Source organism: Phascolarctos cinereus, unplaced genomic scaffold (genome assembly GCF_003287225.1).
Source record: "Phascolarctos cinereus isolate Bilbo 61053 unplaced genomic scaffold, phaCin_HiC Scaffold_2;HRSCAF=192, whole genome shotgun sequence".
Taxonomy (NCBI): domain Eukaryota; kingdom Metazoa; phylum Chordata; class Mammalia; order Diprotodontia; family Phascolarctidae; genus Phascolarctos; species Phascolarctos cinereus.
Window position 1 is genome coordinate 200,257,096 of NW_027555625.1, and position 15,831 is coordinate 200,272,926.

At 36.7% G+C, this 15,831-nt stretch overlaps 1 protein-coding gene across 1 annotated transcript in view; it reads right to left on the reverse strand.

Annotated features, from left to right (window-relative positions):
- Window positions 1–15,831, reverse strand: part of MBOAT2 (membrane bound glycerophospholipid O-acyltransferase 2) — a 171,528-nt gene that overhangs the window by 24,548 nt on the left and 131,149 nt on the right. The window contains exons 6-7 of the mRNA XM_020992692.2: window positions 14,440–14,494; window positions 9,207–9,390 (exon numbers count right to left, since the gene is read on the reverse strand). Of these exons, the coding sequence (XP_020848351.1) occupies window positions 9,207–9,390; window positions 14,440–14,494 (239 nt within the window). The remainder of the gene's footprint in view (window positions 1–9,206; window positions 9,391–14,439; window positions 14,495–15,831) is intronic.

Here is a 15,831-nt window from a genome sequence, read left to right on the forward strand (position 1 = left end):
TTTTCAAATGCCAAGATCAAAAGTTTATATTTTACTCTAGGGGCATTAAGAAGCTACTGAAGGAGTGACATGATCAGACTTGTGTTTTAGGGGGATTACTTTGGCATCCATGTAAAGGAAGAAACTAGAAGTTTCTAGGTTTTCTTAGAAGAAACAGGAAATACAAATAGGAGGCTGTTGGTGATGACAACATAATCTAGGATACTGGCTAAGTATGATGAAGAGGACAGGTGAGAGAGAAATTGTGTAAATAGAACTAACAAGCAACTGTCTGGAAATAGAGGGAGGAGAGAAAAGATTAAAGCCAAGACAGAGATTTCAAACCTGGGTGATGAAGAATGATAACAACCTTACCAGAAATGGGGAATTTTGGAGAAATGATAGGTTTGGAGAGAAAACAGTAAGTACTGTTTAGGACATGCCTACAGGACATCCAAGTGGTAATGTCTAAAAGTCAGTTAATAATGGTGGAATGAAACTCAGGAGAGAGATTAAAGCTGGATATATAGATGTAGGAGTTGTTTGCATAGAGATGATAACAACTCATAGGCACTGATAAGACCACCAAGAGACAGGGTATAGAAAGATTAGAAAAGAGTGAAAAGTCTAGAGCCTTGCTGGACATCCCCTCTAGGAGATGGAACATGGATAAGGATCCAAATAAAGCTAAAATGAGGTGTGGTTACATTGATAAGAGGAGAACTAGGAAGAAATAAGGATTATAAAATTACAGGAGTAGAGTGCCAACAACAGCAGATGCAGCAGAGTTAAGAAGAATGAGAACTGAGAAAATGAACAACCTAACTTCCCTCCACAAAGTAGTGTAAGAGGGGAATTATGCTTTCAGGCAGTAAGAGGAGGAAGGAAATATTTGTATGTTTGTTCTTGCTATACCTTTGAGGTAAATATTCCTTTGTAAAAACTTTTTTTTAAAAAAAGAATTCATTGATAATCGTGGAGAAAGCAGTTTCAATTGGTGATGAAGTCAGAAGCCAGATTAGAATGGGCTGAGAAGTGAAGGAGAATGCCTATATAGAGATATTTTTTTTTTTGGAGTTTGATTACGAGAGGATCATCCAACAAATATTTCAGAGATCATAAGACTGATCATGGATCTGAAGCAAGAAAGGAACTTCAGAGGCCATCCAGTCTAACCTTGTCACTTTACAGTTGAGTAAACTGAGGCCAAGAAAGGTTAAATGTCTTGCCCAAGATTACACAGGTAATAAGAGAACAGAATTCAGCTCTGAACCCAGGCCCTCTGACTTCAAATTCTGCATACTTTTTACTGTACTATATGGTGCGATAACTTTATTAAACATCAACTGGGTCTTAGGCATTGTACTGGGTGCCAATAATACAAAGACAAAGAAGAATCAGTTCTTACCCTAAAGGATCCATGGAGACAGGAAATGGAATGTCATCAGTGAGGGTAACCAAACAGGGCAGTTTGGCTAGACCAAAGAGTGTGCCCAGGGGAGTAATATGTACCTAGTGTGGAAAAGCATGCTGGATCCATCTTGTGAATGAATTGGTGATGTGGGAGTAGAGATCAGAATTAAGAGTAAGGCTGGGTATACGGATCTGGGAGTCATCTCCAGAAAGATGTTAGCTGAACTTCTGAGAGCTGATGAAGTCATACAAGTGAGGTAGTCTAGTAGGAAGAGAAGACTCAGAGAAATAAGTAAATTAACTTGATAGTTGGTGGGTCAATCATCTTGTTTTAAAGGATATGGGAGACCTAGACATGTTTACAGGAAATAGGGAAGGAGTCAGTATATATGTATAGATAGATAGATAGAGTGAGAGCGAGAGCGAAGGAATGATGGGAAAATACAAGTTTCTGGAGAAGATGGGAGCAAATAAAATCAGGGGCACTAGAGGATTTTCTGTATATGATGAAATCTTCAAGATGTTCATGTTTGCAGATGACATCATTCTAATTTTATTATTCCCCCAGTGACCATGGAAACTCTTCAATGAGATCCACAAGTATAAGAATGGCCCAACAACCCAGAGAGATAAAAACCAAACTATATCTATTCACATTTACATGTTGTAGATTTACACTCCCCCACCAAAAAATCCCAGTGAAGTAGGTATAACAGATGAAGTATATCTTTTGCCTAGACTTTGATATGTATTTGGATGGGCAGCCCATTAAGTTAGTATATCAGTATATATTTATGTCTTGAGAGGGACATTATAAATGTAAAGAGTCCAGAATTAAAAAGGTGGAAGAGAGGGATCCAGAACTCATCTTCTTAATACCAGTATTTTTTTGGTAATGCTATATGACTACAAATCATGGAGCTCCACAAATGCTAAGGAATAAAAATTGTACCCAAAGGGTAAAGGATATATATGCAGTGGGCCTTGGTTGGTTGCAGAACATTGCTAATGACGACTTTTTACATGCAAAAAATGATTTAAAAGATATAATCCAGGAAAAAAAGATAAAAAATGGATGTTTCAAAAGCGAGGTATTCAGAGATAGATAACCTGGTTGTATCCTGGACAAGAATTATGCAGGATAGTAGGCATGAACTGTCTATACTTCACCAATGGAGAGAATGCCCACATTGAGGAGGCCTCAGATTCCATGAAGCCCAAGAATCCTAAGACTGGTTTGGATATATGAAAATACTGTAATGCCGCAGGTTGTTCCAAAGCTTTAAAAAATAACAAATAAAAATATGAAAGCATTGAAGATGTTTCCTGGAATAGGAACACTGTCTTAATATAAGAAATATCTGGAATTCCCTTCCCACCAGAAAAAAAATTGCAGAAAGTCAACCAATGTTAGAGATTATCTAATTTAAACACCACATTAATACAGATGAAGACCCCTACAAAGATGAAATGATCTGTTTGTCTAAGGTTAGTTTGGGAATTAGTTAGGGGCAGAGCCATATTTAGATTCTAGGTAACCTAACTCCTTCTCTGATGCTTTTTCCATTATTAGCACAGGCTTGCCTTCAGCATAGCAAGTAAATGCTTAAGAAAGCTGTGCTGAAGATACTAAATTAAGGAAAAGACCATTCACTACAGGCCTAGATATACAGTCAAACTATATCTACTCAGGTAGATAGAGAGCTGAACTTGTTTTTTGGTTTCTGTTTAGTTTGGGCCAGGCCAATCTAATATGAGGACTGGAAAGCCTTGGTAGGAAACAATGAAGAAACAAGAAGTAGTTATAGTGCACTGAGAGAAAAGAAGAAAAAAAATTAGTTTCTCTTATACTGCAATTAAATAATAAAATTAAACTAATTTGTACATCATTTCTGATTCCAAGTGAACTTTAACACTTTCTGCAAGAGAAATGTACAATATTTGTCCACAATAATTGTATACAATTAATAGTTGGTACATAGATCACAGATGATCATAGGATTTAGAGCAGTAACATGGCATAGAGATCACTGACTCCATTATTTTACAGATGAGGAAATTGAGTTCAGGTGAGGTAAAGTGATTTCCCCAATGTTAAACAGTTAAGTAGCAGAGCTGGGCTACAATCCCAAATCTTCTGACTCTAAATTCAGTGATCTTTCTACTAAACAAGCTATACCACTCGATTTCTTCAAAGTGTTTTTTTCTCTCAAAAGAAACAGAAAAAAAAAGCCAAACACACTTCAAGGATCTTATCAATGAATTCAATCAATCAGTCAGCCAACAGTTACTAAGCAGCTACTACAGTTAAGCATGTGCTAAGTGCTGAAGGCAAAAATGAAGTAGTTCCTCAAGGAACTTACCTGCAATTAGAATTTCATATAATTATTTGATGGATAACCAAGAGGTGATTACATGTATCCTTTTCCCCTAAATTTTATTCATTAGAAAAACTTATACCTCATCAAGAAAAAACAGGAAAAATAGCTTTTCCATAGAATTTCAGCCATAGTATTAAAAAAAAAAGCCTGAAATGATATTTCCAGCAACTGTTAACTCACTGAACATCAGACAAGAATGTTTGAGTCACTAGAGTGAGAGAAGGTAAAACATTTGAGTTTTTGTCAAAATTAAATTTCTATGAAGATTTTTGGACAGGACCTATGGTTTCATAGACAGTGAGGCATTTTCCCTATCAATGCAGACCGGAAGTTTCTTGGTGACATCTAGTCTTCAAGAGTTGCCTGGGAGCAGTAAGAAGTTAAGGGACTTTCCCAGGGTCATACATCCAGTATGTGTCAGAAGCAAGACTTGAACTCAGGTTTTCCTGATTTTAAGGCCAAACTCTCTATCTACTAGCCATGCTGCCTCAATCAAAGGTGTTATATATTGTAATAATTAAGTTCACTCTACCAAAGGAAGCAATGAACATCAATTTTTCATCCAGATGAAATCACATGTATGTACCAAAGCAAAAAATAAAGGAAGAGTAAGTGTACAGCCAGTCAACTTACGACCTCTCTTGATGCTTGGCAAATTAAACACTATTTAAAATTATTTTAAAAGTGGAAAAAATGCTTAATTAGCATTTCCAACCTAAGTTTTTATCCCTGATCAGCAATCGAGGTAACAACTGACACTGAAATCACAGTTCACATTATTTTCTCAGACTGTCAAATTCTTCTCATCATAAAGTAAGACTAAAGAACACATTATTTATTGAACATCAAGGAATGAGATAACTCATATGAATTAATTCCAGATTAACTGAAGGTTATCTTTTTCAGCATCTTTATTGATGGAAATCTTTCTAAAAATTATTTCTTCTTGATGTCTTAAACACAGTAATGATGAATAATCTTAACTGTCTTGATGCCAGGGTCATCATTATGATCTTCAATTATTGTACTGTGTTCCACGTAATGAAGAGATACCCTCAGGGGCTCCTGAGGTAAGTGGATCATACTGTTACTTGCCACTGCACTGAACAGCTCCATATTGCTGAGCTTTCTGAGTTCCTGTATCGTGTTTTTTTATAATTTGTCTCCCTTTCATCTATTACTTCCTGTTGCTGTCACATGCTGGTCTCTAGCTAGCAGCAATCTTCACCACTTTCCCCTGCATTTTTAAACTCCATCAGGCAGGGAAAATTGCACAAATGACTTGGTAAAAGTGTGTTTAATATGTACTCGCTGAGGAACCTGAATAGCTTTCCTATGGGTCAAGTACATGTATTTTAAACTCTCTTAAGGCCTCAGAACTATTTCTTTGTGAAATGAAGAGAGGAGAACTCTATGATATCTAAGGCCCCTTTTCAGAGCTTTAGCATTCAATGAACTATGTAACACTTATTTTGGGTTTTCAGAGGCTTTTGGGTGGGCTTAGTCACAATAGTTTTGACCTGTTCAGGTTAGGTGAGCTTACTTAATAAGTGACATCCAGGTAGACAAGGAGTTCGGTATGTTTTTATTAGCTATTAGTATAATTTCAGAAGGATAAAACTATTCTGAATTTCTACAGTGAAAATCTAAAATGTTAATGGTTAAGAATTTTAAGTCATTGTTTGAGAGATGACCTTTAATGGTCCTGATTTCTCAAAAAGCTTTAAGCTCACAATGAATTTTCAGTGGGGTGCCTGTGTGTGTGTGTGTGTGTGTGTGTAAAGGGGGGAGGAGCTTGCTCAGGCTGTATAGTAAAACCAAATGTTTTGAATATCTTTTTATTTTCCTGATTTTATTTATAGTTATTCATTAGAACCAAACTATAAGAAGCTCTCAAAAAGTTTCTGAATAGTAACCCTATTCCTTAAGCTACAAATAGCCAAAAAATAGCTAGTACCTATGGAAAAGTGTCTCTATGCCTAGATAAAATTTGAATCCACTTTTAACTCCAGTTTCTAAAATCACCATCTTTTCAGAAGCAAAGTATGCTGAGAATTTGTTTGTGCATTTAAATATTTCTATTTGTCTGTGCCTGATCTTTATCCTCTGGCTAGAACTCAATGTACTTGATTCCTAACCTCTGTTTCTTGTGATCACTTTTTTCTCTTCATAGTATTCTTCTCTTTTTCCTATATTGTAATACATCTCATATGTAACTTTTATCTCTAAGACAGAAGCAGGCTCAAATGCAACAAGTCCAAAACTGACTCCTCATCTTCTCCCTAAATGATTCCTTTTACAAACTTGCTGATTTTTATCTAAGTTACCTGTCTCCTGGGTTCAAAACCTTGGTGTTATCCTGGACTCTTCACTTTCCATCATCGTATATCCAATCAGATGCCAAATCTTGCCATTTCTGTTTCCACAACATCTTGCATCCAAACCCTTCTCTCTACCTAGAGAGCTACCATTTTAATTCAGGTTCATATCACCTCTCACCTAGATTACAGACATAGCCTCTTAATCTTAACTGGTCTCTGCCTTAAATCTCTCACTACTCTACTCCATCACATACGCTGCTATCAAAATAAATTTCCTGAAGTGCAGATGTGACCCCATAACTCCCCTAAACTCCAGTGGCTTCCAACTGCCTCTAGAATAAAATATAAACTCCTGCATTTAGCTTTTAAAGACCTACAAAACTTGAATTCCAGCCTCATCAGACATTACTCCCTCTCCTATGTCTGAAATCCATCAAACAGGCCCTCTCTCTGTTCTTCATACATGATGATAATAATGATGATAACCAGCATTCACTTTAAGATATGCAAAAGCACTTTAAAAGTGTTAGGTCATTTATTCTTATAACAGCACTACTGTGTGAGGCTAGGACTCCTGACCCCAAGTCTAACTCTCTATCCCCTGCACCACCCAACTGCTCCACTTCCCATCTTGGCCTGTATAAGGGCAGTCCCACATACCTGGAATGCACTTTCTCCTTACCTCCTCCTCACAGTCCCTCTCTTCCTTTAAGGACACACCTCAAATACCATCTTCTCCATGAAGCCTTTCCTTATTCCTCCCTCCAACTGCTAATGCCTCCCTTTCAAACTACCCTATATTTAACTACTCTGTATATATCTGCATTTGTTTACTTTATATGAAGTAGTCCCACAGTATCACAGCATCTATCTAGAGTTGGAAGGGACCTCAGAGACCATCTACTCCAATTCCCTCATCTTTTAGGAAACACAGGCCCAGAGAGAAGTACTATTCCTTAAGTCATACAGGTAATATTAGTGGTAGGATTCGGGCCCAGATCCTATAACTCCAGAGTCCATGCTTTTTCTACTGTCACAAGGTATATAAATAATGCAAGGAAAGTGCTATGTAAAATCTCACCATTCAAACAGATTTGCAATCTCACTGACTGCATCTCTCCCTCCACTGAAGGGAATTTTCAATGGCTATGCCAGTGAAACACAAACTATGGAAAGTTCTATTCCTGCTGGAAAGGCTTCAGTTATGGTCCAGTAAAAGTACTGAGTCTGCTTTCCAAGGACAAGCCTAACTAAATGTAGAGTCTCATCCCCTCTAGGCTAGTCATTTGGCAACGAAATCCTTACTCATATTGACTTATAAAGAAAAGAAAATACAAAAGGCCTTTTGTCTTCCGGAACAACCGTTGCTCCACTCTTGAAACAGTAGGGGTAGAATATGCTAAGAATCACGTCGTTTTTAAACATCCATGAACTAACATAGCTGCTGACATTTTGCATGTGAAATGCTCATCCAATGATCAATGAATAAACATACTACCAGAAGAAGTTAATTGTTATGAACCCTGACAATCCCAGGTATAAAAAAAAACCAGAAAATAGAAGGGAGCTTTACACTATAGATAAGCAGAAGGACAGCTCACACATTCCTGGATAGGAAGGCAAATGGAAGAAGTGGTAGAAAAGGCTTTATCACATGTCCACAAGTATGAGAACCTATCTCATGGGATAGCTGGTCATCTCCCATGGCAACTGCTTATAGACACCCAACATCTTCTGCAGAGAATAAAAAGGTAGAGGAATTTTGTAAAGCATCCAATAGGACCCTCCTAATTAAACCAATATATACTTTGTAACATGGTATATTTTAAAGCATCACATGACTATCAGCTATTATTAATTTTTATTATTTTTAAAAGCCACTTTTCACACGATCTTCTTGGTTAATTCCTGTCACTTCTACTTATTTTCTGCAGCTTCATGCAGGTGGCCAGAGATGGGAATCAATAATCATCATCTATATTTATAGACTGCCATATAATTTATAAAACATTCACATAAACAATTATACTTTCTCCTAATAACAATTCTGTAAGTTAGATATGAAAGCTATATTATATCTGGGCTCAAATCCTACAACTATATTACAGTTGGAGAAGCCGAAGGCCAGAGAAGTTAAGTTACTACCCAAATTGACACGTCTACTAAATGGTGGAGGTGGTGTTCAAAGTCAAATCTCCTTAATCTAGGGTTCTACCCATTTATACCCTGCTGCCTCCTGGACCCCAACATTGAGGGCAATCAAAACAAAAGTACCTTCTGACGCGCCTCCTAATAATACCTCCTGTATTATTCATAGCAATAGCCATGAAGTAACAAATTGCTTTTCTTTGGGGAGATGCAGATAATTTAGGACTCATACACTGAGTCACAGATTATCACTGAGAAACTTTTTGTCTTGGGTTTGGACTATGTCTCATTGCATATTATTGATACCTTCAAAGATTAATAATACTCATTCTGTGGATGTATTACATAATTTTTAAGGCCAAAGAAGACAGCAGTATTACAAATAATGGATATTTCTCTTGGTATCTAAATGTTCTACTAGATCTGTTATATAATTTCCTGTTAAAATATAACAAAAAGTAGGCAAGAATAATTAAGATATTTGTTCATAAGCATACCTTTTCAATAAACATCTTTTGAATATATTTTCCCTTAATAGTTAATGTTTCATTTTATTTACTACAACATATTGAAGGCACCATTCACTACTTGCGTGACCTGGGGCAAATCTCTTAAGCTCTGTAGGCCTATTTGCTCATCTATAAAGAGAACTGGTTACACTAGATGACCCCAAAGGCCCCTGCCAACTCTAAATCTATAAACCTGTAAGCATCAACTATGATATCTGATGAAGAATTTAATACAGTTTCTGAGAGAAGCAATCTTGTCTTTGTTCATGAAACCAACCATGGATACAGACATTTATCTATTTAAATATCCTAGAACATTTGAAAGAACATTTTTGTTTAGATAAAACAAATCACAAATAAACTTGAAAATATTAATGTCTATAAATAAATAATGAAGCAAACTTTTCATGCAATATTCTGGCACATAATAGCCCCACAAAATTTAGAGATCTTACACTTGGAGATGGCTCTGTTCTTTCATACTGTATTTCTTCTTTTCCATTTGCTTCAGACTGTGTCAGTTGGTATGATCTGCCTTCAATGAAAGTAATATAGTCTTTGTAAGAGCATAATGGGCCTGCCAGGATACCCATGAAATTACAGTTGTAACTTAAATACTCCAGTAGACTTGGCATGCGTCTGGAATTCAAAGACAAGCATCTTGTAAGATGTAGCATAATATTTTAAGAGGTTTACTACAGGACTAGCCATTCTTCCTACTGCTGTTTTTTCTATTTCCAAAATAAATTAGGGGTTTTTTTGCTTGAATTCCTGTAATAAGAATGTGCAATAACAGAGTGCATCAAAGTTAAATGATGTTTTTTGCATCATAAATCTCTGTAGAGGTATTCATTTTTAAATTTCCCACTAAGTAGTACAACTTAAAATGGATTATGTATAATGATGTGGAAATTTATGTAAATTATTAGCAGATAGAGCATTTTTATTCTGTGATCTGCTTATTATTCTATGGAAACACTGTGAGTCCAAACATGGCTGCTGCTTGAGATGGAAAAAAGTTAATAATTTTGATAAGTTTTAGGTTGAAAATGAAGAGAATTTATGTTTTTGTCTTGTAGACTAGTTCTATGATTGGGGGCTATGGACTTCCAAAAAATGAAAAACTATTAATGATAAAAAGGATATCCTGGAATACTTCAATATTTCACTGTGATTTCACTGGAATGAATATTCTCTCTACTCAAGTAGACTACAACCTCTCTATGACTTAGAAGGTCTTTAAAAGTTACTACAGCTGAAAATCTCTTCACCTGGCAACAAATATGGGTATGTAGCCCTCCAAATTTTGCTAGGCTGATCCTTGGATAACATAAATACACTCCATCATAGGGTTTATCCTTGAAGCCCTGGCAGTGTGGAAAGGCCTGTCAGAGCTTGTACATGGAACTTCAAGGTCATCTCTATGCCATCAGGAGGCACCAGAACCCATGTGTCCTAACTCCCAGACCCGTGGGGTTTTTTTCCCCCCACTCCAGAAATACCTCCTGTAAGTAGCATCATGGACATTGTTTTTTATGAATAATAATATAATGTTTTCCCCCCTCAAGTTTCCCAACTATAGTCAGTGAAGTCTGAGCAGCCTCCTATTCAACATAGTCCAGATGATTTTGGAAATACGAAACAACCTAGGGGCAGCTAGGTGGTTCAGTGGATAAAACACTAACCCTAGAGTCAGGAGGACATGAGTTCAAATCTGGCCTCAGACACTTACTAGCTGTGTGCCTTAGTTTACTTATCTGTAAAATGAGCTGGAGAAGGAAATGGCAAACCACTCCAGTATCTTTGTGAAGACAACCCTAAATGGGGTCATGAAGAGTCAGACACAACTGAAAAATGACTGAACAACAATACTATACTAATAATGATAACTAACATTTATATAGAGGTTTAAGGTTCACAAAGTACTTTACTTACATGATCTCATTTTGATGCTTACAATAAAAAAACCCCAATATTTCCAATTTTATAGATAAGGAAATGGAAGTTTAATTAACAAAACCAGGGATGTCAACGGCAGGAAGTGAGCCTAGGTATCTCTTGACTTTTCAGTCTATCACTTTCTATACTACATAATTTTGTCTCTCTGAGTCTACTATGATGTTATTCCATTTACATAATTTAATAGATCAAATAAAATTAAATTTTCCATAATTTTATTAACTGTCATTTGGTTATTCCTCAATGTATACGCTGACTTATTTTTCTAACAGCTTTCTATTAGCACTAGTTTTACATATAGCAAGACATTTCTTAATGAAAGTATTTTTGTGTTACAAAAGAGAATTAGAAATTTTAACATTTTTAATACATTAAAACTGATAGCTGTTATAGGATTAAGTCATCCCTTGTATAAAAATGAGGTACATGCACTATTAACAGTTAGCAGAGTATAACATTAAAGCAATGATCTAGACAGAAATAATGACTCGTAAGTTCATTTACTAGGCCAAAAAATATAGTCTACTGTTTCAGAAGCCATCTCCAAATATGCCATTAGCCAAATCAATAAATAAAATTATCTATTTGTGAAAATCAGAGTTGTTCAAAATTTTGGAAATTTTCTGATTCTATTAACATGGTATGAACAAAGAAAAACACAGCAATTCACTTTATTATTTATATCAAGCCTGAGGTCATGGTAATAGAAATGAGATCCAGTTTATGGGTTTCTTCTCCCCCCACTCCCCCCTCATTCCTAGTCATCACTGTCATATGTACTTTAATATTCATATTGAAAAACCTTCTAACAAGCTGACCTCATAATTCTCTACTTCCTCTACAAAAACAATCTCCTCTTCATCCATCCTACTTCCACCAAACATTAGTACTGTCATATCTTACACTTCATCATCTTTCAGAAATAGGCCATCTCTAAGATCTGGAGTCACATCTAAGATATAAATATACCATCTCTAAGATCTTGAAATTCCCCTCAGACCACAACTTCCCTCTCCCTCCCCGCCTCTCTCCCTCTCCACCTCTTTATTTACTCTTTTTCCCTTATCATAACCTACACAGAGGACAGACCCAGGACCTAAGCTTTAACTCATCTAGGAAACTGCTGGATTAGAAAACTACCGCTGCCAATGTAAATGGGCATCATCTCCACAACTGCCTAGAACATAATGACATGCCCAGGGTCACAATCAGTATGTGTTAGAAGTGAGATCTGAACCCAAGTCTTTCTGGCTCCCAGACACTCTCAGGACCTGCACATGAACCTTTAATCCAGGCTATGTCCTGAGTTCTAGATTCACTTGCTTCCATACGCAGCACTGGTCCCCTGTTCTCTAGTCACTACCCTATAAGCCCTGAAGCTCATGATTTTCCATCACTCTCAGTCTGTGAATCCTCATCTCTGGGCAGTCTTTACCATCCAATTTCTCTGATTCTGCTCCAGAATTAGCAAGTTTGCTGGACGACATAATGAAATGGAACTGATTTCATTCTCCACAAAGTTATGGGCAGAAAATGACAATAACAATGGATGTTAACATAATACTTTGAAGTTTGCCTACATCCATACATTATTTCACCTAAAACAGCCCGATAGGGTAGATGCTGCATCTATTGTTATCCCAAGATTTCTGATGAGGAAGGTAAGAGTCAGAAATATTGAGTAACTGGTCCAAGTAATAGGGCTAGTGATGGCTGCAGGCAGGAAATGAACTCAGATTTTCCTCATTCCAGTTCTAGCAATGTATCCAACTAGACTACACTCCCTACATCACCTCAGCTGGACTCTAGTTGCTGCTTAATGTTTCTCCTCCACCCTTCTCTTGTCCCTATTTCCCTGCTCACAATGACTGCTTCAGGCCATTCTTTTATCTTCTAGCCTCCAACTGTATTCCTAACTCCAGCAGTTTCAGCAGGATGTCCTAGCCTTCAACTTCACTGCGATGATTAAAGCCATGTGACAAGCTCCCTCACCTCCTGCCTCTGATCCTCAAAACTTATTTGTTTCATCAAATACTTTTTGTCCTTGCTTCTAGGCACAGAGGAAGAAAATACTTAATTTGGCTAATGGTCTCTACTTATTCTCTGTATCTCCTTCCTTCCTATGTCTTCCAGGAATCTGAACAGGCAATCATTCCTTCTCATGTGTCTTCATCTGTCTACAAAGATTCTCAGGTTTTTTCGGTCTTAAAGGAATCTTTTCTTAACCCTTAACATCAAGGGCACCACCATCTTCCCAGTCAGTCATTCAAGCTCACAACCTAGGTATCGTCCTCAATTTCACTCTCTCACACTGACCTCCCTTCCCCTCCCATATCCAGTTAGTGGCCATGTCCTGTCAAGATTCTACTTTCCCACTATCTCTAGTATATGCTTCCTTCTCTCCTCTGACACTGCAACAACCCTAATGCAGGCCCTTCTCACCTCACACCTGGACTACTGCCCTAGCCTGCTGGTTTGGTCTATATATAATCTCTCCTTAACATTCTCCTTCACTCTGAGAGCTTCAGCCCCTAGATAGAGGACTGTTCAATCATTCCCTGTAGTCTTAACTTCCCTTCTGAGCTTGAAGCCCAAATCTCTAGTGGTCTGTAGGATAGTGGCACTGGTATACTCCACTTGCATCTTTCTTTCTAAATATGGTCCTGCTATGATTTCTCTAGTTATCTATGAACCCATCTATTTCCCTATTTCCCATATCTGAAATATGCAGTGGTCTTTTATGCTCTGTTCTCCCTCACCTTTGGCATTTGTAGATTTCTCTTCCCCAAGGTCTCTCATCTATCCCCTCCTCTCTATACCTACTGATATTACTATCATACAAGCCCTTATTAGCAACTGCCTGGACTACTATAATAAGCCTCCTCAAAAAGTTTTTCTACTTCTAGTTTCTCTTTAGATCCAACTGATCTTTTACACTACTTCTAGAATAATCTTTCCTTCCCACAGATCTGTCTGTCACACTCCAGAGATAAGAAACCTCTAGAAGATATTGACTGCCTATGTGTAAAGTTCAAATTCCTTTTCCAAGCATTCATAGCTCTTCGTGATCTGATATCACCCTACTTACCCTGCTTCATCTTACTCTCTTGCTTTCCTTCCCATCCCAATCCTACTCCCCGAAACATTTTGCACACTCTGGCCTCTTTGTCTTTATTCACATTGTTCCCTCTCCTGGGAATGTTCTCTTCACCTACTGAATTCCTACTCATTCTTTAAAAACCAATTCAAGTATCTCCTTTCACCAAATGAAACTTTCCCTGATCCCCATCCGAAGAACTAGTAATGACCCTCTCCTTCATGTCTCATATACCACACTTGGTTTTACAATTCCTGAATGGGCTAATGCAATTAATATTGCATATTATAGTAAGATGGCGTTGTGTTTTACCCCTCATTGTGAGATCCACAATGGCAGGAACCATGTTTCATCTAAATCCAGAATCTAACACAATGTTCTGCAGACATTTAATATTTGTGACTTGAATGCTAAATGAATGAAAATAGAGGAAGATTTATTTTTTGCTTATGAGAATGAATTTTTTTTATTTCTTAATTGTCGCATATAATACACAATATTCTTTTTCTTCTCCCGCAGTATATAATGAACATGCCAAGAAAGAGATTCAACTTATCAATACATTATTAGCTTTGAAAAACTACTCAACACAAGACCAAGAAACTAAGAATTAGGTACCGTAAAGAACATACCTTACAGCCAAACCTCTCTGTGATGGAGTTAGTTCTTCTTCTTTTCGAAACATACCTATAAAACAAAAATATGCTACTTCATAAATGATATATATTTTTAAGGACAGATAGCAAGCATCTTATCATAAAACTGGAAAGTGATTTTATAGATGTGGTCTGTCATTTTATGAAAAAGTAAACTGTTGCATGCTTCAGTCAATTGTCTGAGATGGTGAAAACATGCACTATAAAAGGATCACAAATTTTTAACCATAATGGGCCCAAGATGCCATCTAGTCCAAATCTTTCATTTTACAGAAGTCAGACACAACTGAAACAACTGAACAAAAAGAACAGAAGTCACTTAAACTCACTATGCTTAGTGACTCAAATGCCAACTGCTTATTGCTTCTCTGTTTTGTTAAGATGGATTTTTTTTCAATTCAGGGAGTTTATTTTAAATCAATGAAAATAGTTCTGGACCAAAAAAATCACTGACTTCATTATTCTTTTGTAAGGCACTAGGTATGATTTCCTTTGAATGCTTTAGTTCTCAGTCCTATACAATGAAGATAATAAAGATCACATCATGATATCATAATAAGCTATCCTTCCAATCCAGCAAGCATTTATTCAGCACCTACTATGTGCGCTAGGGATACAAAAACAAAACAAAGAACAGTTCCTATTCTCAAGAAGTTTATATTCTACTGTGTATCTTTAAGTTTCAAAAATCTGACAGTGTTATCCACTGGAGTATTCATAATAGTTTTACTGATGAGATTATTATAGGTGCACTGTGGTGGAACATAGATGGCAATCTCCTTGATTAGCCAGCTAATTTCTTGCCCATTTAACAGCTCTCTCCATTCTATTTGCTAAGTAACTGCATTAGTAAGTAGATTATTAAGTACCAACAAAATGGATAGCTGAAGTGTCAAGTTACTAGTGTTACTGAAAGTACTCTGGAAGAAAATAGTTAAACGTAATCACACAAAAACATAGGAAGCTTCATTTTTAAGGAAATGCATGTTAGTATTTATAAGCACTCAGCAAGCTGCTAGTGGAATAACCTATTGCTTTAAGAGCACTTTAAAAGATATAATTAAAGTAGTACATTTTTGGTAGGTTCTAAAACAACTTAATCCAAAACCCAAATCCACTACCCCCTTTTCAAAAAATATCCCTCTGGTATCACCACCAAGATCAAGAAGATTATGAACTTGTGAGAGGCCTCTTTTTGCCTCTTGTTTTGGGGTCATGAACAAATATCTATACTTGTACCACAAATTTAAAATCCTGGCACTGACAATTATTAGTTGAATGACTAATAATATCTCACATTTATATAGTGCTTTTAGATTTGCAAAGTGCTTTACATACATTCTCCAACATGATCCTCACAACTATCAT